This window comes from Gekko japonicus, unplaced genomic scaffold (genome assembly GCF_001447785.1).
Source record: "Gekko japonicus isolate JY-2015 unplaced genomic scaffold, Gekko_japonicus_V1.1 scaffold170, whole genome shotgun sequence".
NCBI classification, from domain to species: domain Eukaryota; kingdom Metazoa; phylum Chordata; class Lepidosauria; order Squamata; family Gekkonidae; genus Gekko; species Gekko japonicus.
Window position 1 is genome coordinate 1,321,912 of NW_015160212.1, and position 27,023 is coordinate 1,348,934.

At 51.2% G+C, this 27,023-nt stretch overlaps 1 protein-coding gene across 1 annotated transcript; it reads right to left on the reverse strand.

Moving 5' to 3' along the window:
• Positions 1-20,254: 20,254 nt before the first annotated feature.
• Positions 20,255-26,354, reverse strand: LOC107109434 (cytochrome c oxidase copper chaperone). The gene is made up of 3 exons (XM_015410055.1): positions 26,162-26,354; positions 22,778-22,891; positions 20,255-20,468 (listed from the first exon to the last, which is right to left on the reverse strand). The coding sequence occupies exons 1-2, from the start codon at positions 26,284-26,286 to the stop codon at positions 22,807-22,809; spliced, it is 210 nt and encodes a 69-aa protein (XP_015265541.1). The 5' UTR covers positions 26,287-26,354; the 3' UTR covers positions 20,255-20,468; positions 22,778-22,806.
• Positions 26,355-27,023: the final 669 nt, after the last annotated feature.

The following is a 27,023-nucleotide window of genomic DNA, read 5'->3' on the forward strand; positions in this document are numbered from 1 at the left end:
GGGCCCCCCCCCCCCCCCCCCGAAGTGATGTGGCCAGAAGAGCCGATGTTCTTCGTCCCCACCGCCAGGTGGGAGAGTCCCGGGATCACTCTGAGGGGTTTGGCTCTGCACACAGGTCATCTGTCGGCACCCTCCAGCGGTTTCTGAAGGAGTTCAGGCCAGAAGACGCCCCCAAGGACGACACCATCTGGGAGCTCCTGGGCTCTGCAGACACGTTCCACCGCAGCGTGTCTCTCCTCTTCCAGTAAGAGCGGCGTGGTGGGACAAGAAAGGAGCGCCGGGGCCGAGTCCCTCCAGCAGGCCTGCAGGTGGCTTCCTCCGTCAGGGGGGGGAGGAGGGGGGGTCTTTCCGTCGGCAGAGAGGGGGAGGAAGGCGTGGTGGACTTCCGCGTCCAGTTCGGCATCCTGTCCATTCGCCTGGAAACCATACACGGCTGGGGTGGGGAAGGTCTGTCTTCCGGGGACCCTGGCGACGGGGTTGCCAGCCTCCAGGTGGGCCCTGGGGTTCTCCTCCAGGAATCACAAGTGATCTCCAGGCGCCAGAGGTCAGCGTTGGAAGGTGCACTCTCTGGCGTGGTCTCCCTGCTGAGCTCCACCCCCAAACGCCACCTCCGGATCTCCAGGAGCTTCCCAAGGCAGAGTTGGCGACTGTCCCTGGAGAACCGTCGCTGCCATTCAGATGAGACAGGGCCCAGCTGGGTCCTAAAGAGGGTTCGGGGGGGGGAGGCACCTCCTTCTGAGAAGACACTGGCCCCGTGCAGACCCCGTGTGGAGGACCCCGTTCCTCCCCAACGGCAGCGCCTCTGGCGGCCCCTCGCTCACCAGGCAGTCCTTGTCCCGTTCCTCCTCCTGGCAGAGCCATGCACAGTCCATCCATCAAGGAGCTGCAGCAGGAGGCGGAGCACGTCATGTGCATCCTGCGGTGCCATGACGAGCACCAGTCCATCACCGCCATGGCCATCTTCGCTCAGGTAAGCCTTCTAGTGAAAGGGGCCGGGGGAGACCCCCAGGTGAGGTGAGGGAGCTCCCAGGTGAGGGAGAACCTTTGGGGCGGACTCTCTTTCTGGGCCCTTCCTCCAAGGCAGCCTCTCTTCAGCACCGACCAGGCAGAAGCGGAAAGGCGAGGAGGACCCCTCCTTCCCACCCGACTGCCCCCAAAGCCCGACGGCCCTGGAGCTGCAGTCTGAGCGGGAGAAGGAGGAGGGCGTGCTGCCTCCGTTCCCAGCGCCCCAAGGCCGGAGGGAGGGTAGCAGAGAGGGACTGAGATGGGACTCCTCCACGGGCATCTCCGGCCTCCTGCTGGCTCACCGTCTGAGGGGGGGGAGGGATCCCGGCCTTGGAGGAGGCCTGCAGACTAGTCTGACATGAGGCTTCGCTGGCCGAAACGGGTCCCTCGCTAAGAGATGCCTTTGTGTCTCCAAGCCGGGTCTTATCCTGCTCAGTCTCCACTGGCCGTGTCTGGCTCGGTTGGGTGGGATTTGGGGCTGCCGATGCTGCTTTGGAAAAGTGTTCCCGAGCGACTGGGGGGGGGCTGCATTTTCAAACTCTGTTCTTCTTCTCCGTGGCTTGTAGGGCTCCGAGACTCGGGCTCCAAGGCGTGTGATGGCCTGACCCCTGGGAGGCAGCATCTGAGCACCCCGCACTGCCCTCAGCCCCTCGAGGCATCTCCCTCGGACTGTCTCGCTGGAGAAGGGGAGAGGCTGGGACCGAGCCCTGGGTCTCTTGCCCAGAGGGCCTGAGCTCTGCCTCCTCCCGGAAGTCTCCACTGGCCTCCAGGCTGCCTCCTGCTGGTGGCTGGGAAATGGGTGCAGGAGCTAGACGTGTCTTTCGGGGGCTTTATTGGAGGGGCCACTCCGGGATACGCTGCAGGAGAGTCTCCACTTGGGGGGGGGACAGGGTCGAGGACTCCCTTTCTCCAGTTCTCCGGGGTGTTAAGAGGTCGCTCTCTTCTCTTTCTCCTCTTAGCTCCTGGGCCGCTCCGTGACCCTCGTCACCGAGGAAGCCCTGCACCATCTCCTGGCACAGCTGAGATCCCCGAATGCCAACCTGCATTCGCTGGCCCTGGATGGCATGCTCAGCATGGCAGACAAGCCGGAGCAGGTGAGTGTGAGAGACCCTCCCCACCCTTCGTCTACACCTGTGGCCTCTTTGCTGTGCCTCTCCTTCCCCACTGCTCCGAGGCCAGGACCGGACGTCGGGTCTCGGAGGCCCCCGGGGGCAGAGGTGGAGCTCCCTCTCGCTCTCCCAGGCTCCATTCCCACTGGGGGCTGTTTTCAGTGACTCCTGGGGCATCTCTGGCACTGGCATCTCAGGGACTGCGGGAAGGGAAGTGGCTGGAAACGGGCTCCCGCCTCCTCCTCCTCCTCCTCTTTGTGCCGGGTGTCGCGTCTCCCTGTCTTTTGGGGGCATGGTCCAGGAGGAGCTTCTCCTACAAAGCCCCACTGGAAAGACGAGCGGCTACACAAGAGTGTGGCCCTGCAGTGGCGCCCCTGCCCGTCTTGGCCAGGAGGCTGGTGCCGGAAGAGCTTCTTGCCGGGTGGGCTGGCTGAGCTTCTGTGGAGGTCGCCCCCGCTGGCTGGCCGGCCAGCCAGGTGGGCCCTCTCCACGGAGCCCGGAAGGGCAGCTTCAAGGAGCCGGCCGTGCTTTCTCTCCCTCAGGTGTGGAAGCTGCTTCCTCTGCTGCCAGAGGCAGTGAACTGCTTGCGGGAGTCGGACTGCCCAAAGACCAGGAGGCTGTTCAGCCAGCTGCAACGCTGCCTGGAAGACGTCACCAGCCCAGCACTGGCAGCGGAGGTGGCTGGCTATGTGCTCCCCCTCTTTGATGCCGTAAGTCCCGTGGCGGGGGGAACGGGGGTCAGGAGTCCCTACTGGCTGGAGAGGATGAGCCCAGAGGGTCGGGTGTTCTGAGGCGGAATGGGGGGGGGGAGACATCCGGAAGGAGGAGGCGGTGTGGCCGAGGGGCTAGGATGCTGGGCTTGGGCTGGAGAGAACCGGGCTCCGCTCGGACAGGCAGCAGAAGCCTCAGCGTGCTTACTCAGGAGTCAGGCCCACTGAGCTTGGTGCCTCTTCCTCCCTCCTGAGCGTGTTTCGGGAGGCATCCTCGGGGACCTTGGGCCAGTCGCTCTCTCCCTCGGTCCACCTGGCATCCTTGCAGGGCAAAGCGAAGGGTCCCCCTGAGCTTCCTTGGCAGAAGGGAAGTCACCTGAACTTCTGGAAGCAGTACCCGTGCGGGCGTCCAGGGACACGTTCCTCGGGGCAGCTCCGTGGCAAACAGTGCTCTGCTCTGAAAGGTCTTCTGGCAAAATGCCTGCCAGGTCTGGGGTGTACACAGAGCTGACCTCCAAGGTGGGAGGGAATCCGCCGTGTCTGCAGCCTGCTTTCCCTCCACTGGAGAGGAAAAGAAATCAGGGCAGCTTGTTTCCGGAGCTCTACCTGGCGAGGTAAAGGTCCCTCTGGATGTCATGTTCCCCCACAGGAATCCCACGTGGCCTGCTTATTCACCTTCAACATCTTCCAGGCCATGCTGGGCAGGGGGCCTTGCCCTCCACAGCCCACCCCCGGGTTTCTGCCCTGGGAAGCAGCGTGGGTCTCCTTCGGGGAGGACCTCCAGCCCGACAGGAGTTGGAGGCCATTGCCGGTCCACAGGAGGAAAGCTCTCACCAGAGCCCCCCCCCTCAGTCCTGTGAGGGGAAAGGGGAACAGTTTGATCCCCTTGTCAGTCCCGTTCGCCCCCAAGGAAACTCCCCTGACTCAGATTGTGGCTGCTGGGTGCTCGCAGGATGAGGCCCACGTCGCTTGGGCTGGGGAGGGTGGTTGGTTCCGCTCAAGGAGGGAGGGACGTGAGTGAATGCTTTTGGATCTACCTCCTACTCACAAACTGTTTGACCCTTCCCTCCCACTCTTCTTCTGCGGCAGGGGTCATTTTGAGGGGGAATGAGCAGGAACGTTCCGGGAGTAACAAGCCCAGGAGCAGGCACATATGATGGTGGCTGTAGCCATACTGCCATGAAACTTAGTGGATGACTTTGGGCCGCTTAGCATCTGAAGAAATGAGCGCTGACTCCACAAACCTCATGCTGGAATGAATGTCCTTGGACGGCTACACCTCACGGCTACACCTCTAAAATGACACTCTCTCAGCCTAACCTGCCTCACATAGTTGTGGAGAACAGAGTACCGTGTATGCCACTCAGAGTTCCTTTGAGTAAAGGCAGGGGCAAAAATGCACTCTTACAAGGGAATCCTAAGAGTAACCGAGCTCTCCATTTCCAGACTTGCTCTGGTGGCTTTTCAGGGTTCATTTCGAGGTGGCTTTGAAGCAGTTTTTCTCCAGAGCTCGCCAGCTCTGAGTTGGGAAATACCTGGAGATTTTTGGGGTGGAGCCTGAGCAGTGGGTGTCGCCTTCTGACACACTTCCGGTGATGTCAGGGGGTGTGGCATATGCAAATAAGGTATGCTAATGAGCTCCTGCACCTCTTTTTCTACGAAATGACCCGTGTTCTGCATGCTTGTTAAGAGACCCTGGCCAGAGTCGCCATCCTCCAGGGGCACAGGACGCTACTGTGGCTGATCCTGAGCTGGGACAGGGAGTCCGTTGGCCTCGTCTCCGTAAGTCCCCCTGCTCGGCCTTTCCTGATCCTTCTTCCTCTGGTTGGGAGTGCCAGGAGTTTTTCGCAGAGCACGGGAGGTAGCCCTTATCAAGAGATCATTGCTTCCGGTGTTGGGAGCTTGCTTCTTTGGCCCCATCGGTGTCGGCAAGCAGGATTTGGGAGTGTTTCCAAGACCACAAAAGATGTTTGACCAGAGGCGGTGAGAGGATGAAAGCAATCTTCGGGACCATGCTGGGCAGGGGAGCTACGAGGACCCTGAGAGACCTTGCCTTCCACAGCCTGGCACCCCTCCTGCTGCACCTGCATGACGACAGCCCCATCATCGTTGAGGTAGGCACCTGGGCTCCAAACCAAGGCCCCCCTCCCCCAGAGTTTCTGCCCTGAGAAGCAGCGTGGGTGTCCCTAGGGGAAGACCTCCAGACCAACAGCAGACGGAGGCCATTGCCGGTCCACAGGAGGAAAACTCTCACCAGAGCCCCCTTCTCTGCCATGTTTGACCCTCGCCCTTCCCTCCCATGATTCTTCTGCAGGCTTCTTGAGAGACCCTGCCCAGAGTTGCCATCCTCCCGGGGCCCAGGAAGCTGCTGTGGCTGGTCCTGAGCAGGGACAGATGGTCCACCTGCCTGGTCCTTGCAAGTCTCCCTGCTCGGCCTCCCCTGATCCTTCTCCCTTCGGTTGGGAGCACCAAGAGTTTTGTGCAGAGCACAGGAGGGGGCCCGATCAAGAGCTCGTTGCTTCTGGTCTTGGGTTCTTCCTTCTTTGGCCCCGTCGGTGAGGGGGAACAAGAGTTTGGAGTGTTTCCAAAGCCCACAACAGATGTGTGACCAGAGGTGGGAAGAGGATGAAAGCAATGCAGCCCCAGTGGCTCTTGATGTGGGGCAGCAGGGCAAAGATCAAAGGGTGATACCCTTGGAGTGCTTCAGGGGCTACCTTCAGGTCCCTGGAAAGAGTATCACCCTTCCCCCTGGCCTTGGAATTTCATTGTAGGATGGAAACGGATATAGTTTCAATTCTCAGCTATTACCAAGAGGCCCAGGAGATGGTTTGGACCTGGGTTAGAATCAGACAGCTTGTTAGTTGCCCCAAGGGAGGAGAGGAGAGGAGAGGAGAGGGGCATCTCCTAACACAGATGTTAACCGCCTGGTCCTTCTCTGGCTTGTCTCCCAGGCAAAGCGATTCAGGAAGGTGGCCAAATGCAGCTTCCTGGAGCAGATCCTTGGGCATCCAAGGAGCCCTCAGGTCACCATCCAGGAGGCGGCCGTCAGGATCCTTGGTACATCAACCTAATGAGGAAAAGGTTCCTTTGGATTTCATGTTCCCCCAGAGGAATCCCACATGGCCTTGGTCCTTTGCCTTCAATATCTTTGGGGCCATGCTGGGCAGGGGAGCCACGAGGACCCTGAAAGACCTACTCCACAGCCTGGCGCCTCCTCCTGCTGCACCTGCACAATGAAAGTCCCACCATCATCGAGGTTCTCAGTTATTACCAAGAGGCCCAGAAGATTGGACCTGGGTTAAAATTAGGCCACCGTTTTTTTCCCCCAAGGGAGGAGAGGAGAGGAGTGTCTCCTAACGCAGACGTTATCACTGCCTGTCCCTTCGTTGTCTTGTCTCCCAGGCAAAGTGGCTGAGGAAGGTGGCCGAGTGCTGCTTCCTTCAGCAGATCCATGAGTGGAGATGTTCTGGGACTTAGGATGGGCACAACCGCCTGTGGGGGTGTCACCTGCCAACACCTGTGCAGCCGTCAGCCCCAGGCACCACAGAGGGAAACACCCCCCCTCCAGCCGCTTCAGATCGTGGCTCTCCACGTCTCTTGGGCAGGGGAGAATGGTTGCCGCCACTCAAGTCGGGAGCGGTGTGAGTGCCTGTGGATCTACCCCCTGCTCTCAAGAAGAACAGAAATCTGACTGTTGAAGAGATCCTTTTCGCTGCCTAAGCCTGGTTGGGCAGGAAACGAGGGACAAGCAGAAGCTGGAGGTCATCTGCGAGGGTGAGTTTGGCTCTGCTTTAGGTCAAAGGCTCTGGGGACACCTGTCTCTCACCCTTTGACCCTCCTCTCCTGGAAAGATCTCAGGGCGGCCTGCACGGTTCTTCCGTTGCTTAATGTATCCTCACAGTAGTCCTCTGAGGTAGGTCAGGCTAAGGGAGTCAGTGGTCCAAGGACATTCCGTCCAGTTAGTCCCTCACTGCAGGGGGCGAAGAAGTTCTGTTGTAGCTTCCACTGGGTTTGTCCTTCTCTGCCACCACTACTGCCCCCCGTCCCCAAGTCGTTTAGGAGGTCTGATTTGGGGCAGCCACTCTAAATCTTACTTTGGGGCGCAGAGCTTGTTCAGTAATCGATATTTGTGGTCGGATGTGCAAATAAGGAATTTACTGATGAGGAACTGGGCACCAACTTCAGGCTCCCACAACTTTGTGGGATGGCGGACTCCGTTCTGGGGCATCTGTCACCTGTGTGCTACGACTTTTAACTGCCGTGTGGTGGAAGGCATTCTACATGTGTCGGGAACTAGGCAAGTGGGAGGGCTGGATTTCCTTGGCTGACCCTGGGATACTGTCAGTCTGGATTCCTCCTTGCTCTTCCTCTTTCCTGGTTCTTCTCATAATTACTTCTGCTTGGTGTAGCCAGGGCTCCACTCCCCCCCTTCTTTCTGCTGCGGTTGTGGCAAGTAGCTTCACACAAACACACACCTCTCATAGTGACAAAACAGTGAGGCGTTGAGCTAGGGTTGCCAGACTAATAAGAAGAATGCCTTTCAGAGCCTGATATATAATTTTTGCCAGATAAACTTCTTTATTGTTAATCTTTTAAATTGGTTTTATATAATCTTATACACTATGACCAAATGGCTGAGGATGAAAAGGGAGATTCCTGGGTCCAAAGGAAAAATCGTAGAAAACATGCAATGCCTTTTATTTGGACCAAACCAAATGACACAAAACATTGTGCAAACTTGTGTGTTCCCCAGAACTCTTCTTTGTGTTAAAATGGGGGGGAGAGTATTGGGCCTGAATCTCAAAGTCTATTAACTGCCCCCCTGGTTATATAATGTGGGTGCTTCAGTTCAAATCCCCAATCTGCTAGGACATTTGCTAAGTGCAATTGGACCAGTCGCTCTTTATTTCATCCTAGCCCACCTCGTGGGGTTGTTGTGAGGATAAAACAGAAGAAGGGAGAAGGATGTCTGTCTCCCTGAGCTCCCTGGAGGATGGACGGGGTGAAAATGTGCTAGACAGACAGACTGAACAACCATCCCTGAATCTTCTGGCGATAGCTTCTGCAGAGGGAGAACTTCCCTGAACTCTCCTTCCCTGCCTGTCTGAGGAAAAGGCTTTCCCCAAACCACTCCCCATCTGTGCTTGGGAAGAGAAACTGGGGCACAGCAGAAGAACAGTTGAAGACCATCAGAAGACCCTGGGAAAGGAGACTGTTCCACCTGCATCTCCCAACTCTGGAGAAGGTGAGCCCCCACCCTCTCACCATGTTAGCTAAGCACCTTGAGCCCCCCAGCCCAGCCCCGCCCCGCCCCTCAACACCAAGTCAAAGACACTCCCTTTCTCAAGGCTTGTGTGAATGAGGGAGGTTGTCCTGGCTGGGAGGAGCAGGATCACTCCAAGGGTGCTCTGTTGGCAATTCTGGGTTGGGCATGTCACTGGGCCAGTCGCTCTTTATTTCATCCTAGCCCACCTCATGGGGTTGTTGTGAGGATAAAATGTAGGGGAGGAGCATGGGGAAGGTGGAGTTTGGAGAGGGGGCTTTTCCTTGTTTCTCGTGTTGGGGCTTTTCCTTGTTTCTGCATTTGTTTACAGGAACCTGCATTCAGGCCACTTCCAGCACACTCTTGCCCCGCAGTTATCAAAACTCCTTTTGCTGTGATTCTTTGTTCTCATCCGCTTTCAAATCGCTAATCCTTTCTAAAGCAGTATGTTTTCTGCAGGTATTTAAGTGCCGCCTGCTGCCCTCCCCCATTTCTGCCTCTCTCTCTTTAGGTTGATGCTCCCTCCCTGTCCTGTTTTCTTTCCCTCCTTCTCCAAAGACAAAAGAGGATTTAAAAGCAAACTTTTAAAAAGCTAGAGAGAGCATAAGAAGGAATCAGTAAATATAAAGAACTAGGGGATTCCCTGCACTCAAATGTGTCAGTCTTGCATGTGCGGGCCTGGATTTCCCCTTGTAGATGCAAAGTGCATACAGAATACATAAATTAATAAACCGGAGGGGGAAAAACCAGTGCAGAGGGAATGTGTGCGACTGAGAGGTCAACCCTCGGATTCTCCAAAGCAAGCTGTCAGTGCAGAAAGGGCCACTGTATGCTGACATTGTGCTTTCCTGTGTTTGAAGAAGACAAATAAGGACCACTTATGAAATCCTATGTTTTCACACTTTCTTCCAAAAACTGAAGCAAGTATACGATTATGTGTTCAATTTATTGTAATGAATCAAGAGGGGATCTGATATCTGATACTAAGCTTAAGCTTAGGTGATTCCCCGAGGCCTCAGGGACACCCGCCTGCTCTTTGCCTCGTCCCGACACCAAGGCAGCATCCCGCAGCCCTTTCCCTTTGCCTGAGACCTTGGGCGGGCATGGCTTGCCTTGATGAGGGTCCCTTTTCCTTTAGGGTCCCACGGCCAGAGCCCTTTTTGAAGACTTCATCTTTAACTTCTCCTTGTCTTCTTTTTAAAAATTCTTAACCTCTCTTTTTTCTTTACTTATTTTGTAACTGAAGTAGAGAGTAGAGCTAGGCTCTGATGACCCTTCGGAAAAGGTAGGGCTATCGAACTGGAAGGGCATCCATAGCCCTGCCTGGAGCAAGAGGAGGCATGGCCTAACCAGTGTGGATGCCTTCGCCCCACTGAAGGAGAATCCAGGGACACTTTTTGGCTGCCTTATCTAGAAAATTCAGTGCCCTTAGAATCATCTCCTTGACACAAGAGCTGACCGCTCATGAAATCCTATGTTTTCACACTTTCTTCCAAAAACTGAAGCAAGTATACGATTATGTGTTCAGTTTAGTGTAATGAATGAAGAGGGGAGCTTATAGGTTTTCTATGGCGTTGGCCTCTTTTGGCTTTAATATGCAACCCCTAAACAAGCCCCCCCCATCTCTTTCCTTCAACAAGAGTATACTTGCAGGAAGGTAGAACCCTGCAAGGGATGTATGGGGGTCCTCTCTGAGCAGTTCTAGGTGATGTGGGTGGAGCACCTGGGGTTGCCAAGTCCTCCCTGGCAACCAGGGGGTGAGGGATCTCTCCGAGATCAAAAGGGAGGCCTAGGCTGGTGTTGGGATGTGTGGTGGCTCTGTCCAAGCAGCTGAAGATCATATGGGTAGACCACAGACCCTGTAAGCAGGAGGTGGAAAAGCCACCCTTGGAAAATGGGGGGCAGGACCTCTACTGTGCATTTCTGTAAATATTGGTGTAGTGGTTAAGTGCGTGGACTCTAATCTGGGAGAACCGGGTTTGATTCCCCACTCCTCCACTTGCACCTGGCTGGATTACCTTGGGCATGCCGTAGTTCTGATAAGAGCTGTTCTTGAAAAAAGAGCCGTTTCTGTCAGAGCTCTCTCAGCAGCCCCACCTACCTCACAGAATGTCTGTTGTGGGGAGGGGAAGGGAAAGGAGTTTGTAAGCCGCTCTGAGACACTTTCGGGTAGTGAAGGGCAGGGTATAAATCCAATCTCTTCTTCTTCTATTTCTTTGCTAGTTTGTTACTCCGTTTTAAAAGGGCAGTTGAAAGCTATGCAGGTGAAATTCCCAACCTGCAGGCAAGAGGTAGAGAAACCCTGCCATGGAGAGTTAGGGCACAACCTGTATTGTTGGGGGGGTTGTAAATATTTCTTGCTAATGTTTATTTGTCAGCTTGTCACTCCATTGTAAAAGGGCAGCTGAAGGCCATGAGGATGCAACTCCAAACCTGCAAGCAGGAGGCAGGGAACCCTCCTGTGTAAGGCTGGGGGCAAGACCCCTAAAACACATTGGTCTTTGTTGTAAATACTGCTTAGTTTGTTTGTGTGTTACTCCATTTTAAAAGACCAATTGAAGGCCATGAGGATGCCAAGTTCAAACCTGTGGACAGGAGGCAGAGAACCCTCCTCTGAAAAGCTGGGTAGAGGACCCATATTGTCCATCTTTACAAATGTTTCTTTGTTAATTTTTTTAATGGTGTAACTGTATTTTGAAAGAGCAGTTGAAGACCATGAGGATGGAACTCCAAACCCACAGGCAGAAGGCCGAAAACTCTCCCACGAAAAGCCATGGGCAGGACCCCAAAACACACTGGGCTTGTGTACCGGATCATGGGTATTCCTGTTAAACAATCACCCTTATAAGGTCTCAGATTTTCTCTCCAACCTCCCTATGAATTTTTAGTTCCATATCTGCTAACTGGGTAGCCTTTAGGTAGCGTGTAACTCTTCTTAGGTGGTGAATAAACTTTTATAATAATGCTTTTTTCTATTTGATACTTTGTTGGCTTACACCCCAACTAAGGAACTGTGACTGAGGAGGGTCTGTACCTCTATAAATTTTCCCTCAGAAATAGGCACCTAGGCACACTGAAACAGATGTCAGATTTATTTGAACAAACAGGCAGGGGATGGAAATTATATTTACAAGTGAGTTTTGGTTAGGACTGAAGCATGGACGGCTTCAAGAGGGAATTGGATAAACATACAGAGCAGAGGTCCATTAGTGGCTATTAGCCACAAGGTATAGATAGGAACTCTCGGTCTGGGGCAAAGGGTTGCTCTGTCTTCTTGGTGCTTGGGGGGGGGGGCAACAGTGGGAGGGCTTCTAGTGTCCTGGCTCCACTGGTGGACCTCCTGATGGCACCTGGTATTTCTGGCCACTGTGAGACAGAGTGTTGGACTGGATGGGCTATTGGCCTGAATCCAACATTGGCTTCTCTTATGTTCTTATGATTGGTAGAGAGGGGATATATATATATATATACACACACACATATATATTATACACACACACACACACACACATATATATATATATACACAAACTTGATTTTATGCAACACTAGAGAAATTCAGAATCATTTTCCCTAGTTTACTTTGTTTTGATGTTGTTAGAGATGTTTCACTGCTTTGACAGGGTTACAGATACTACTAGAGTGCCTCCTTTTGAACTTGTCACTGGAGGGTTACACGGACTTGAGATTTTATTACGTTTAACTCTATGTTTAGAGACCAGGGGTTTTCCTATCTGCCCCCTCTTCCTCTGGCCAGATTGTTATTTTCCTTAAGAGCAATTACCTCTTTTGACTTGCTTGAGGGACCTCTGTACCTCCTCAAACCTGTTTGTCAAATCTCTATCTGCCAGAGGAACAGTCTCTTTAAACTGGTTAATCAGCTTCCAAACTGAGAATGTCTAATTCTCTGCTCAAGTCGTGTTTCTGTGTTTCACACAAGGAGGTTTCTCTCCACTCCTGGAAAAGGTGAGGTACTGACACTTCTTTGCCACCCTAAGTCTGTTATTTGCAAAGGTCACAGTACACTCGCTCTGCTCCAGACAGGGCTTATCAGACCCTTTTTTCCTTCCTTTCCACTAGGAGTTTTCAGTTATCACTCCTGTCCAGTGTTCCCTCTAAGCTGAGTTAGTGTGAGCTAGCTCACAGATTTTTAGCCTCCAGTTCACAGATTTTTCTCTTAGCTCAGGAAGGAGGGCTCCAGAGCAAACTAATTTATGCAGCAGCCAAATCGCTCACTCACAACTTTAATGCCAATCGCTCACAAAGTAGAATTTTTGCTCACAAGACTCCACAGCTTAGAGGGAGCATTGCATCTGTCGAGTTCTCCTTCAACTCCAACTCATTCACTCCAACTGATTCAACTAACTCCTTCCCACTTGAATTTTTTAAAACAGCTCAGTGTTCCATTCCACAGTAAGCTGCTTTCACCCAATCAGAAGGAGCTCCGTGAGCTGTCGGTCATTTTTCAGCTAGCTCACCCTTTTCTCAGCAGCATTGCCTAAAAGTCTGCAATTGCTCACTGTCCGTCACAGCTTGCTTGTAAAGATTTCTTTGTTACACTGTAAAAAGATTTCTTTTGTGTTACTGCAGTTTTTAAAGTATTTTTACATAGATGATGATCCTAGGGTGGTTTGTCATTATAATGGGTTGACTTCCCTAAAACATATATCCCTGCACACCTGAAACTCTTGGCAGAGAAGAACAATAGGACAAACCGAAATTTTATCCTCCTCCTCATGATAGTCTGGGGACTGCTGGGATTTATGAGGCCTTGGTTTGTGCCCAAAGGGGCCAGCCGCACCCTATCTCTCTGCTGGAGTTTTAGAGATTTAGTGTTTGTTCTGGCTTATCTTGTTTTATTTTAAAACTTGTTTTATTTTGGAGAAGCTTTGGCCTTGTTTAACAGCTCTTGGCATTATGTATTCAAGCTGGACGGATCAACATCAGTGTTCCCTCTAAGCTGAGTTAGTGTGAGCTAGCTCACAATTTTTTAGCCTCCAGCTCACACATTTTTGTCTTAGCTCAGGGAGGATGGCTCCAGAGCAAACTAATTTATGCAGGAGGTAAATCGCTTACTCACAACTTTAATGCCAGTAGCTCATGAAGTAGAATTTTTGCTCACAAGACTCCACAGGTTAGAGGGAGCATTGATCAACATACTCTAGAAAAGTCTACAAAACAACTGAAAATTGACAACTTTATTTCTGCTGAGAGCAACATAAGTGATTTTTCGGCTTTCTACTCTTCAAACAGATACGAGGTGTTGGTGTGGTTATGACCACGTTGGTCACTACTGCCATTTGCTGTTATCTCTTTTGGCTTATAGCAATCCTATCCCAAGCCAGCTCGCTGTTTGGACTACAACTGAGGAATGAGACTATCTGGTATCTGTGGGAGTGACCCATGGTGTGGCAGACTGCTCCAACAGGTTCTCATCTGATCTAGAGAGCTCCAAGCTCTTCCCCTTCCAGTACCAAGCAAACAGATTTTACAGCCAAAATGGAGCTTAATGCTGAAATAGAGAGCACATTGACTATGAAGCCAGTAGACCCCTTTCCCCTGAGTCCTACACAGAGTTTAGTGAGTAATTTGGGCTGAGGATGACAATCATAGATAACAAAACGAATAATGATATTTGATTGGTAAATGTGATGTGAAATTCCTTCTCACTCCAGCCTGTTAGCTGACACAGTGCAAGAGCAGAAAGGTGCATTATACTTAAGAGTTAGTGTTTTTTAATTCTTATGTTTCTATTTCTAAAACTGTTCTTAAATTGTCTTTTCGTCAACTTTTATTTATTCAGACTGTATTGTGTTGTAAAGATACGGAGTAACCACATGGCAATCTTAAAGTAACAATTGACTTCTGTATAGGGGAAACAGACAACCGAGTATGCAGAAAATTCTCTAAGCTGCATATAAATATCTAAATGTTGTGTTTGGGTTCCTTGGAATTCATCCAAATAAGCACTGAAACCTATTGGGATGAAAGAAAACAAATGAGCCATAGCTTAGCCAAGAAATAAAAGTAATCAATAATGCTGTGGTAAGCAAGCAAAGCTATGAGGAAGCTGTCAGAGACTTTGTCTAATCTATTGCCAATAAACTAGTGAGTGGAAATGGCAAAAGTCAAACTGTGACGTGGCTAGCTTGTGGTGTGAGAGGAGGAAAAACAGAGTACCTTTTCTAGATTTTTTTTTTAATTGTTAGCATTGTCATTTACAGGTGAGTATAAAATCATTATAAATGTGTGAGAAAGGTTTTACAGTGTTAATGGAAAATGTTAATTTAAAAAGTTACAAAGTATATTCCTTCAGCAGCCTTTAACGTAAACACAGTAATTACATAGCTTGAACCATTCCACTGTATTTATCTGGGAACAGCTCCCAATCCCTGCCTGATAAAAGGGATCGCTGACTGGACTCCTCCCTGCCTGATCCAGGATACCTCCTATCCATTCTCCCTCCAACACCCAACTGCCCCTGTTTGCCCGTTGGCTGCTGACAGTTAACCGGCCTCAGGTGTCCTGCCCCCTTCAGCTTTCCATCCGCCTGATTGGTCTGCTCTGTCCCCGGGAGAACAGAGGGCGGAATCTTCTCCTGTCTATCACAGTGGCTTGCATTCTGCAATGGCTGATGTCCCTGCACCAGTGTTCCCTCTAAGCTGAGTTAGTGTGAGCTAGCTCACAGTTTTCTAGCCTCCAGCTCACACATTTTTGTCTTAACTCAGGAAGGATGGCTCCAGAGCAAACTAATTTATACAGTAGCTCAATCAGTCGCTCACAACTTTAATGCCAGTAGCTCACAAAGTAGAATTTGTGCTCATAAGACTCCACAGCTTAGAGGGCGCGTTGCCCTGCACCTCTGAAAATCTTGGCAGAGGGGCATGGATTCAACAAACAGAAATTTCATGCCTCTGGCTGTAACTGAGCCGCGATGTGGGGAGTCACTGTTCCCCCTGCCCTCGCCTCCTCCCTTTCCATTCCCCTTGTCTATGAAGGTGCTTTATCTGTGCCCCTGCCTAAAGTGGACAGCAGAATATTTGGTTGGGAGAATGAGAAGATCCAACACTACTGATAAATGCTAAGCGTTCTGGCCTCTTGCACGCTACAGCCCTTTGGAAATAAAGTTTAACGCTTTGATGTTTCCTCTCCTCCCCCCCACCCCCAGCGGAGCAGTTCACATCCTGAGCTGAATACAACCAGTGTAATCTTAAATTGTCAAAAAACTGAAATCACCATCTTGTATTACTATTATAATCTTAAAATGGGCAATGACTTGAGTGAGGCTTCCTGTGTTGGATTGGATTTATACCCTGCCCTTCACTTGGAGTCTCAGAGCGGCTTACACTCTCCTTTCCTTTTCCCCTCCCCACACCCTGTGAGGTAGGTGGGGCTGAGAGAGCTCCTTCGAGAACTGCTCTTGAGTGAACAGCTCTGAGAAACCTTGTAACTGACCCAAGGTCACACCAGCAGCTGCATGTGGAGAAGTGGGGAATCGAATCCGGTTCTCCCAGATTAGTGTATGCACTCCTAACCAATGCTCCCTCTAAGCTGTGGAGTCTTGTGAGCAAAAATTCTGCTTTGTGAGCTGCCCGGCATTAAAGTCGTGAGCGAGGGATTTGGCTGCTGCACAAATTAGTTTGCTCTGGAGCCCTCCTTCCAGAGCTAAGACAAAAAACGTGTGAGGTGGAGACTAAAAAACTGTGAGCTGGCTCACAGTAACTCAGTTTAGAGGGAACACCAATGAGTTAGCCAGCCCTCTAGGTATTTGGTTTCCTGTCTTAGACACTAGACTATAATAAAATGGATTTAGAAAGTGCCAATGTAGTTAAATTTAATCTCCTGACATATGGCTAAACTTAATCCCTAGTAATGTGAAAGTCAAAGGTGTTTTTAGTAATATGGTGCCTAATACATGCTGCTAAGTATAAGCCTAAATGTTCAAGCTTACATGAGAAAATTCCAGTGCACAGAGGTTGTGTTTGTCGATGAGTAAGATGCTATGTTGATGATTTAAAACCTACCCTTTTATTCCCTCTTGTAACCTACTGAAATTATATTCTTTGGCCACTTCTTATTTAAATACGATAACATTTTATAAATTTTTAAAAAATGAAAAAAACCCTCTGCTTAGAGGGAACAGTGCTCCTAACCACAAGACCAAAATGCTCACATCACACAGAGTGAGCACTATATTGTGTGCTGTGACATTGTGACAGCCAGGTACTTTCTCAGCTGCCCGTCCTCTCCCCTCACATCTTCCAGCAGCTGTGACTGCATTGGTGTTAGGTTTTCATGGTTTGGGAGTGGTGGTCAGTCACACACTGTTAATCTATGACTGTGCCGGGTTGTGTGCTGCTGGGGAGGTAGGATAGGAATCTGAGGTAACTTCTGTTCCTCCCCTCTCCCCGGAATGATTCACCCCAACACCTTAGATTCACAACAAAAGGAATATGATGTTTTTGTCTCTTCTTTAGAAGGGCTCCATGCTTAGTGTTGGTGGATGAGGCAAGGAATGGAACGAGGTGCTGGTTATTTACGGCAGGGGATAGCAGAACTCTTGCTTTAAAACAGTTATCACACACACACACACACACACACACACACACACACGTTAGCTTTACAGAACTGACAGGGTGTTTCTGTCGGAGAGAGTGATTTCTCTCGAAACTCTTCCTTAAACCCATGAATGTCAGCTCTTGATACAAGGGTCAGCTTGTCTCTTAAAATATTTCCCTCAGGTCGAATCTGCATTTGCATTTTTAAATTAGTTTCATGCTGCTGTGACGCCGTCTTTCTCTATGCTTGTTTGAATGTTGTTTGGAGAAGATTCTTTTAAAGCAGTGCAGAGGTGCAATGACAGTGGAACCGCCCTGAAAGGACGATAAACATATGTGGACGTGCTGGGACACCGGTGGGAAAGACAAATGCAGATTCAGCCTCAGTCTCTCCCCCACTTCATCTCTACATATGAATTAGTGTTGTTTAAAATTGGTAGATTTGCAGTTTAGTATTGGTTATATTGTTAGAGGGTTAAATTACTAGAATATGTATTTGTAACCTGGAAGATACATGTAATTTGTAACAAATTCTATGTATGTTGAAAGTTTTTTAAAAATAAAAACCTATTCCCCCCCCCCCAATATCTATTTTCCCCATCTCTAACCCACAATTCCTTAAGGTAATTTAGAATATCCGCTCGGTTACTGCCTCTTTATCAGCCCTGGGTCGTATGTTCCTATATAATAAATGTCTAAGTTCTTTTCCTTTGCTATGCAAACCCTAACTACCTAGCTATTCTCCTGATATTCTCCTCATGTTTCTCTGTTGCTTCCCCAAGCCCTGTCTGAGGTAATAACGGACTTTCCCTCCGTTTAACCTTCCTCCTCCCCCCACCCCCACCAAGAGGTTCCAGAGCCTCTCATTGGCTGATGCTGCTTAGTATCCGCCTACTCTCCCTGTAGGCAGGGATTGGCTGGGATGCCTGGAGGGTGGAACTAGAGGCCGTCCATCACAGATGCCCATCCCCCAAAGACAGCCCAGGAGAGGAGAGGATCAGGTGGGCTGTGGTCCACCAGCCCTTGAATCTCTCTATCTCTCTCTCTGTGTGTATTGGGTGCATTCAGACGCACCATTTGATCTGGTGTCGTGCCAGTTCAGAAATGGATTTTATCTGCGCAGTCAACATCTGCCTCCAGTCCCCAGTTGACGCTTTCCGGCTCAAAACCCCTTTAACCCAGAGTATTTTGATATCAGCTCCCCAAGTGGTGTTTTCCTTATTCTCTGGTTCCAGCTGCACCTTTCTGACGTCTGATCGCTCCTGCAGTGTCGAGCCACTTCCAGTTTAAACCCCCTCCCCGCTCAAAAGCTGCCCGAGGCTTCCGCTTTTCACCCACCATTTTTTAAAAACATTGGCAGTGTGCACATAGGTGGAGGTCCGCCACAGGATTATTAAAAATGTTTTAAAAGTGCCTAGTTTTAGCATTTAGATGCGTTCGGGATCTCACGGAGGCCATTTTCGGGGTAAACGTTTAAAGGGAAGTGTTACAGCAGTCGGTTTAAGGTGATTAGTGCTGTTCTGTGCATCCGCGAAACTTTTAGTTCCACAGATGGCTGCCTGTGCGCATGCCCAAACTGAGAGAGAAAAAACAACACTGACGCACACTCCCGCCTGTGGATGACGGGGAGCGATGTGGCTGTGCAGCGATCCGGAGCAAGGTGGTGAGTGTGATCGCGATTTTCCAGGTTAAAAAAAACCGCATCGGGGTTGGAGCAATTCAAACCGCTCCCAGCACACCGTCTGACCGCACCCTATTAAGTGTAACGAGGTGCTTCCAACTCATTGTGACCCTATGAACGAATGACCTCCAAAACATCCTGGCACAGAATCAGAGTTGGAAGGGACCTCCAGGGTCATCTAGTCCAACCCCCTGCCCAATGCAGGGAATTCACAAATCCCTCCCCCTCCACACCCCCAGTGACCCCTGCTCCATGCCCAGAAGGTGGCAAAGAACCTCCAGTATCCCCGGCCAATCCAGCCTCGAGGGAAAAAAATTTCCTGACCCCAAAGTGGTGAACTGGCATTTCCCTGGGCGTGTAAGAAGAGAACTAAGCACCGAGTCAACCCTTCCTGTCCTCCCTTCTCGTAGTCTGCCTAAATTCACGGAAATCAGCATTGCTGTCAGATGGCCATCGAGCCCCTGCTCAAAAACCTCCAAAGGAGGAGAGCCCACCAGCCTGAGCCAGGTTTTGTCAGACGTTCTTCGGGGGGTGGGGGGAACCCAAGCGGCATGTGTGGGAAGAGGAGATGAAGACTGGTTTCCTTTGAGAAGCAGCTTGATAGAAGGGGAGGGCATCTGCCGGCTGGCTTCAGGGAGAAAGGTCTGAAGATCTCTGTGGAAGCTTGGCCGGTTCTGGCATTTGCTGCCCTTCCCTTCCCCTCCTGTGGGCTGCGTGTTGCTGATATAGCGATGCTTTTGCCAGAAGGGTAGTGCCAGGGTGCTTGTGGTAGCCCATGGGGGACTCTGCTCAGCTGTGGGAAAGGAGACAAACGGGGGGTTCTAAGCAGACTCTGGTTTGCCAGGGTCATCAGTCACATGCACCCCCATTTTGCCCATGACCGGTGGGTTGCTGTAGTGTGCCAATATGATGAAAAGTCTCACGGGAAGGACAAAATCTTACAAACATGACACGTGCAGAAGAAATGCCAGATATCTTTAAAGAAACGTGTCTTCCCCCACTACTGGCTGACATTTGTCTGGCTTGCTATGGAACTTTTACGATTCTGTTTTCCCCCCCAGCCTACTTGAGAAATGCTGTTGGCATTGGTGGAACACTGAGTTTCAGAACAGTTACAGCTGATCAGCGAGACCAAATGACCACAAAGACCACAGCCAAGCTACGTTGTGAGCCGCTGAGAGAAGATGATCATGACCTGGGGTCAGAATGCTGGGACTTGAACGAAGGCGACTTGAGTTCACTGCCCAGGACATGAAAGTAACTGGGAAGATCCTGAACCAGCCGATTTCTCTCAGCCCAGCCTCCTGCACGGGATTACTGCGTGTGAGAGAAAAATCCATCCATCCGCACCACCCTGAGCGACGCGGACAAAGAATGAAGGACAAAGGTGAGGAATGAAAGTACGGTGAATTGGTGGCAGCTTTACTGATTGTGCCTGTTTCTCTCTCTCATGCATTTAGGGACGTCCGTTTAGCTTCGACCAGGGCCGGGGCCTTTTCTGCCTTAGTCCTGGCCTGGTGGAATCAGCTCCCACGTGAGATCAGAGCCCTGCAGGACCTTTTACTGTTCTGCAGGGCCTGCGGAACAGAGCTGTTCCACCAGGCCTTTGGGTGATGAGACGGGCGTCCAGGAAAATAGCTGGGCCCCTGCTGAAGATATCATCTTATGCGGTATGGACTATGCAGCCTTGGAATCCAGTGACACCAGTACTGGGGACTGTACAAAACTGATGTATATGGTCTTAATGTTCTTTGAATGTTTTTTAATTATTATTATTACTATGTTGTGATGCCGCAAGGCATAAGGTTTGATCGTAATCCGCCCTGAGCCCATATGTGAGAAGGGCAGAGTATAAATGTGAAAATTTTTAAAAATTTAAGTAGGAAAAGGAAACACAGAAAGCATGCTTCAGCAAGAACATTTTTAAAAATATATCAAACTGCCATGTTATTGCACAGTCTGGATTCTGTAATGGGGGGAAACAGTAAGACTATATCAATATATATAGCTTTGATTTTAGAAATCCGTCATAAATATATTCCAATAAATTTAAATAAATTCATCTTCTGATACAGGTAAAAAAACGAACATTCAAGCTGATGTGAACATCTGAGTCCCTGCAGTCATCCAACAGCAAATCACCTGGAGGAAATAAAGGGAGAAAAGGTCCAGTAAGAAGCGGCTTTGGGTAGCTTAGTCTCTCACATGCATCTTTCTCCACTACTGACATTGGAAGGCATAACAGCTAAACCATATTGACAGTCATACCTGGATATGCCTGTTGTTGCGACACCATCTAGTGACCTCAGAGGGTAACAACATCATCGTGACACTTTAATGACTTGCCTTGAAGCTTCCACTTAAGCTATCGTGAATTTGGAATTGTCAACCGAGAGGTTGGTTTCCAAACCATGGACTGACGGAAGAAAGCCTGAAGTGTTGGAGACAGTATCAGAGGGTTGCCGTGGTGGCCTGCAGTGCCCTGATTATGGCCTGCAGCTAGATTCGAAGCCAGGAGCACCTTAAGAGTCCAACATGGTTTTCAGGGTATGAACTTTTGAAAGACAAAGCTCCCTCTCAAGAGCTCATACCCCCAAAATCTTGTTGGGCTTTAAGGTGCAACTGGCTTCGAATTTAGAGTTGAAGGATTCTTCCCTCAAGCCTATCCAAGGAAGGACCCTTTTGGTGGTGGCACAGCTTGTTCCGGGGCTGAAATGCCCTTCCTAATCCTCCCAGTAACAGCACTCCTGTGGAACCAATCAGAAGTGGTCAACCAGAAGTGGCCATACTCAGGGCACAGAATAAGAAAAAGAAATTGGATTTATACCCTGCCAGGGCCGGCTCGCTCACTAGGCGAAACGGCCCTTAGGGGTGCCAAACAGCACCCACCCTCCCTCTGCCAAAAGCCCTCTCTCTGACCAGGTGACCGCTGACCGCCACCGGAGGAAGCCGCCCAAGCCCGAGGTGGTGGCGCTGCTGCCCACCCGCCTTGTGGCTTGGAGGCGGCACCAGATGGACCCAGGCGGCGGGGGGGTTAGGTGCGCCCCGTGGCCGGGGGCTGCGACAGGTTCGCGGGTGGGTGGACGGGCGGCGATGGAGTTGTCGCCGCCGGTGGCGCTAAACAGGCTAGTGTGGTCAGTGGTCTTCTGGTGGCGAGGGAACGGGGCGGAGCTCTCTCCCCGCTGGGGTCCTCCTTGGCACCAGCACTCGGCCAGGCAGCGCGACCGGGGGCGGACAGATCCTTCCCAGGGCCAGGTTTCGGCGAGGTGCAAGGAGTAGCCTGGAAAGGACTCAGGAAACTGCGAGCGCTTGGTACCTGTTGCAGGGGGATCAGTGACCCACTTCGAGCCAGGGACATCGCGGGCCAGCGGTATTTGGGTGAGAGGGTGCCAGAGTGGGGGAGGGAGGCGGAGGCCGGTCGGACTGGGATCTGGTCTGGCCCGGAGGAGCTGGAGGAGCGGAGGGACAGTCCCGACTGGCACGTCTCCCCGAGCCGTGGGCCTCCTGAATGTCGGGGGAACAAGCAGGTGTGTGCGAGGAGGAGCGGGTGCTGGAGCTGCTGAGCTACGGGCTGCGTGGCAGCAGTGGTGCTGGGGCGCACCTTCCGCATGCCCTACAGGTGCTACTCGTCGGTGCTGCTGGGTGGCTTGGCCGGATGGTGCAGGAGGCACCCTCCTTCCTGCTGCCGCTCCTCCTCGTCCTCTGCAGCGACGGCGCCCAACTCCATTGCTGGCAAGAGCTACTGCCATTGCGGGGGGGGGGCGCACGGGGGGGGGGCAGAAGGGATCCTGCCTAGGGTGCAAAATAAGATACGGCCGGCCCTGTACCCCACCCTTCACTCAGAGTTTTAGAGCAGGCTATGCTCCTGCAGAGTGCAGGGGGTTGGACTAGATGACCTGCAAGGTCCCTTCCAACTCTAACATTCTGTGATTCTATAATTTAATCTCTTTTCTCTTCCCCTCCCCACAGCAGACACCCTGTGAGGTAGGTGGGGCTGAGAGAGCTCTTTTCCAAACTGCTCATGAGAGATCAGCTCTGAGAGAACTATGGCTTGCCCAAGGTCATCCAGCAGGTGCGAGTGGAGGAGTGGGGAATCAAACCCGGCTCTCCCAGATTAGAGTCCGCGCACTTAACCACTACCCTAAACTGGCTCTCAACAGAGGCCAAAGCTCTGACTCTTAGGTTATTTGAGTGGGGTTCTGGGTTTCACCAGTGGAGCAGACTACATTCACAGAGACACATGTCAAGGGGGTCGATCTTTGTCCTCTGAGCACACATGGTAACATTAGTAGGGAAGGGTGAGTTTCACAAAAAACCCCTGCAAAGCCCTCCCCAGACATCCCTCCCCAAACAATTTCACCTGGAAGGTGCCACACGCAACTGTAAGCCGGGCACGTTTCTGGCCACCTCTCTTGAGAAGAACACCGTTGAGAGACCGTCTGTCTACCTACCATCCATCCAGATCTGTGGCTGAGCATGTTCATATCTTAAAGCCGAGGGCTCTCATGCACTCCTTGTGGGCCTCAATAAGTGCTCCGCAGTGCTCTTCTCCTTTTTCAATGACGCTGCAAGTCAAAGGCTTTCAATTAGATGATCTCACACACTATGAAGTCTCTCCAATGGTGAGCAAGGCTTGACTTGTGTTAACGGTATCGGTTCTCAGAACAGGAGTGTGTTACTGTATTACTCTACCCTGTATTCTCTTGAGTTCCTCTTTTCAGAAAGGGCAAAAGTGGCTACCGCTTGGGGGGGGCCTATTCAGACCATTTCCTAGGGAGTTATGAACAGTGCTAGAATGGCAAAGACAGATCCAACCCCTTCCCTACAACTGCACTTGCAATTTTGGGATGTTAATATGTGCTGGGTTTTTTTAAAGGAAGCACTCAAAAGTCAAAGCCGGTCATGTGGGCTCCTAGTATTCTGCTGACAGTAGGAAAATCATCCAGAAACGCCTACCAGAGCCAAAGTCTGTATGCTTTCAGAATATCCACTAATGGTAGCTCTTTTTAGGGCCTAAATACTTCATAAAGACTGCTGCTATTTTCCCACCTTTCAGTAAGTAAAGGTAAAGGTTTCCCTTGCTCGAGGGCTAGTCGAATTCGACTCTAGGGGGCGGTGCTCATCTCCGTTTCCAAGCCGAAGAGCCAGCGTTGTCCGAAGACTTCTCTGTGGTCATGTGGCTGGCATGACTAAACGCTAAGGCACACGGAACGCTGTTACCTTCCCACCGAAGCAGTACCTATTTATCTACTTGCAGTTCCTTGCTTTCGGACTGCTAGGCTGGCAGGAGCTGGGGCCAGAGACGGGAGCTCACTCCGTCACGCGGCACTCGGGTCTCGAATTGCCGACCTTCTGGTCTGCAGCTCAGCATCTTAACCTCTGAGCCACCACAGTAACATCTAGTAAATAACACACAATGTGGTATGATCATGATTAAGAACTATAGTCTGTACTGCAGTCACTGTGCCTTAGCTTCTGGTAAGTAGGATCCTATTTATCTAATTTCTGTACTGCTTAACGTGTCATGTGAATGCTTATGCTGTGACTCAGTTCTTTCTGGTGGTTCCAGACTCCTACAATCCTAATGTGTTGGTTATTGAAGGTCCTGTTGACCGTACTGGCGCATTTGATGCATAATCCACCTTGAGTCCTTGTGAGAAAGGTAGATTATAAATAACGTGAATCAATAAAACAAATTTCTGTCTTCCCACAAGCAACGGCCATATGAACTAGAGTGGGGTGAGTAAAGGCTGACGCAGTGCTACTTTTTTAAATAGTCAAGTATTATCAGGGAGGTGCCAGTTGGCAACTACCCAAAGGTGTCATCCACTGAAATGAAATCCCAATGGGGACCCAAACAATGCTCCCTCTAAACTGTGGAGTCCTGTGAGCAAAAATTCTACTTTATGAGCTACTGGGATTAAAGTTGTGATCGAGCGATTTGGCGGCTGCATAAATTAGTTTGCTCTGGAGCCCTCCTTCCTGAGCTAAGACAAAAAGTGTGAGCCGGAGGCTAAGAAACTGCGAGCTAGCTCACACTAACTCACCTTAGAGGGAACACTGGACCCAAAGTGGTTTACATCATTCCTTTATTTTAACCTCACAACAACCCTGTCAGGTAGGTTAGGCGGCGAGTATATGACTGGCCCAAGATTCCCCCACAGATCCATGGCAGTGCTGATCCGAGATCTTAGTCCAACCACCACACCACAGTGGCTCAGTGGGGCAATGCAATGCTGGTTTGCACTTCCATACTACTGTGTTACGAACAGTGCACTTTCTGAAAGCACTTGGTAGCTGCTGGAAAACGTGTTGGCAAGCACCACATACAGGACCGGGACCCCTGATGCAGCTGAAGTTTAATTTGTGTGGTTTGTGTGCTATGCACAACCCTAGCCAGTGGAAATAGACCTCAAGCACCCCACGCAGCTTTTAAAGTATCTCTAAGCGCCGCAGCAGAAACTCTGTGGCACAAAAGCTCACACCGCCACATGTCCCAGGGTCTCTCTTACAGCAACAGAGACAGACCAGCCAGTCAAAGCCTGTGATCCTTGCGTGACAGCAGAGAGCTGTTCAGAGGATTACAGGCTGCCCGGTTTTCAGGTCCGTGTCAGGTCCTGTCAAGCCCACATGACTTGGCAGTTTCCTTGCCAAAACTGCATTCCCGGGCATGAAGGGGCCAGGAGTAGGGTGGCAGTATGTGAGGAGAGGGGGGCTTAACCCCCCCAACACACACACACACACTGTTTGACTGGTGTAGTGGTTAAGAGCGGCAGGACTCTAATCTGGGAGAACCAGGTTTGATTCCCCACTTCTCCACATGCAGCCAGCTGGGTGACCTTGGGCCAGTCCCAAGTTCTCTTGGAGCTGTTCTCTCAAGAGCAGTCCTCGAAAGAGCTCTCTTAGCCCCACCTACCTCACAGGCAGTGTTCCCTCTAAGCTGAGTTAGTGTGACCTAGCTCACAGTTTTTTAGCCTCCGGCTCACACATTTCTGTCTTAGCTCAGGAAGGATGGCTCCAGGACAAACTATTTTATGCAGCAGCCAAATCGCTCACTCACAACTTTAATGCCAGCAGCTCACAAAGTAGAAGTTTTGCTCACAAGACTCCAGAGCTTAGAGGGAGCATTGCTCACAGGGTGTCTGCTGCTGGGAGAGCAAGGGAAGGAGATTGTAAGCCGCTCTGAGATTCCTTCCGGTAAAGAAAAACGGGGTCTACAAACCAACTCTTCTTTTTCTAACCTAAAATACAGTAGTTGCTTGTCCCACACACACATAGAGTGTCAGCATGATGCAGGGGTTAGAGTACTGGAGAAGGATCTTGGAAAACCAGATCTGAATTCCCACTCTTGCTGGGTGGACCTTGGCTAGTAACTTCTCAGCCCAACCTAACTCACAGGGCTGTTGGGGGGACGACGACAAAGAGAAGAATGTCAACTACTTTGGGAGGGAAAGAATAAATGAAGTAAAACACAGTAATACCCCTAATGAGGCAAAGAAAGGCTCCCTGTAACTATTTTAGGCCGCGAAATGACAGGCAAGGGGTGCTGAAGGCCCCTTCAGTCACCACGGCCCCGTTGCAAGTCCAACCGAGACCTATCCGAGAGTTCAGTCCCAGCCAGGAAACCAGGCCTGGCTCTGCAGGTCGGGCCCAACAGCGACAGCAGGCCAGCTTGCAAGCGAACACGTGAGAACGCAGCGAGGCCGAGCGGGGGCTTCCTAGCGGCCCGTAAGGGAGAGGCAGGAGAGAAAGAGAACTTGGTGAACACCCGTGTACGTGTGAACCCTCCCCGGTAGCCGTGTCGCCACCCACCCACCGCCGGGCCGTCTACCCACCAGGCGTCGCGGGCCTGCTTTGTCTCCGGGCAGGCACAGCAGGGCTTGAGGGAAGGCGGCGGCTTCTGCTCGGTCGGAGGAGAGGCGGGAAGACCCGAAGCAGCGTTGGGGAACGCGCGCGACATGGTTCCCGCTCGCGCATGCGCAAACCCCGGGGAAAAGACGAGCAGCCGGCCGGCATTTCCGCCGATCAAGGACACAGGGCCCGGTCGATGCCTGTGACGTCATACTCACGCGACAGGGAATATACCATAGGGATCAAGGGGCGGGCGGGGGTAGAGCGGTGCGCTGCTTTGTCACAGCGTTTAAAGTTATAGGAAAGCACTAGGAATGGTCCCAAAGGGGCAGCGGTCTTATACGTGACAGTTTTGGGGAAATACCTGATGATTTTTGGGGGGTGGACTGGAGTCTGAGGAGGGTGGGGTTTTGGGAGGGGCGGGACCTCAGTGGGGTGTAATGCCATAGAGGCCACCTTCCAAAGCGGCCTTTTTCGCTCGGGGAACTAGCGTTGCTAGCCTCCAGGTGGGGCCTGAGGATCTCCTGCTCTTACAGCTGATCTCCAGGCCCAGCTGACAGAAATCAGCTCCCCTGGAGAAAATGGCTACTTTGGTGGACTCTGTGGCTTTGTACCCGGCTGAGGCCCCTCCCTTCCCCAAACCCCACCCTCTCCTGGCTCCACCCCCAAAGTCTCCAGGTATTTTCTAAACCAGATCTGGCAACCCTAAGGGAAACTGATCTATGTCGCCTGGAGATCAGTTGGAATAGTGGGAGATCCCCAGCCACCACCTGGAGGTTTAGAATAAATAAATGGAAGTACATCAAAGAGGGTTCTGCATATAACAACACAGTCAAAAACTGTAAC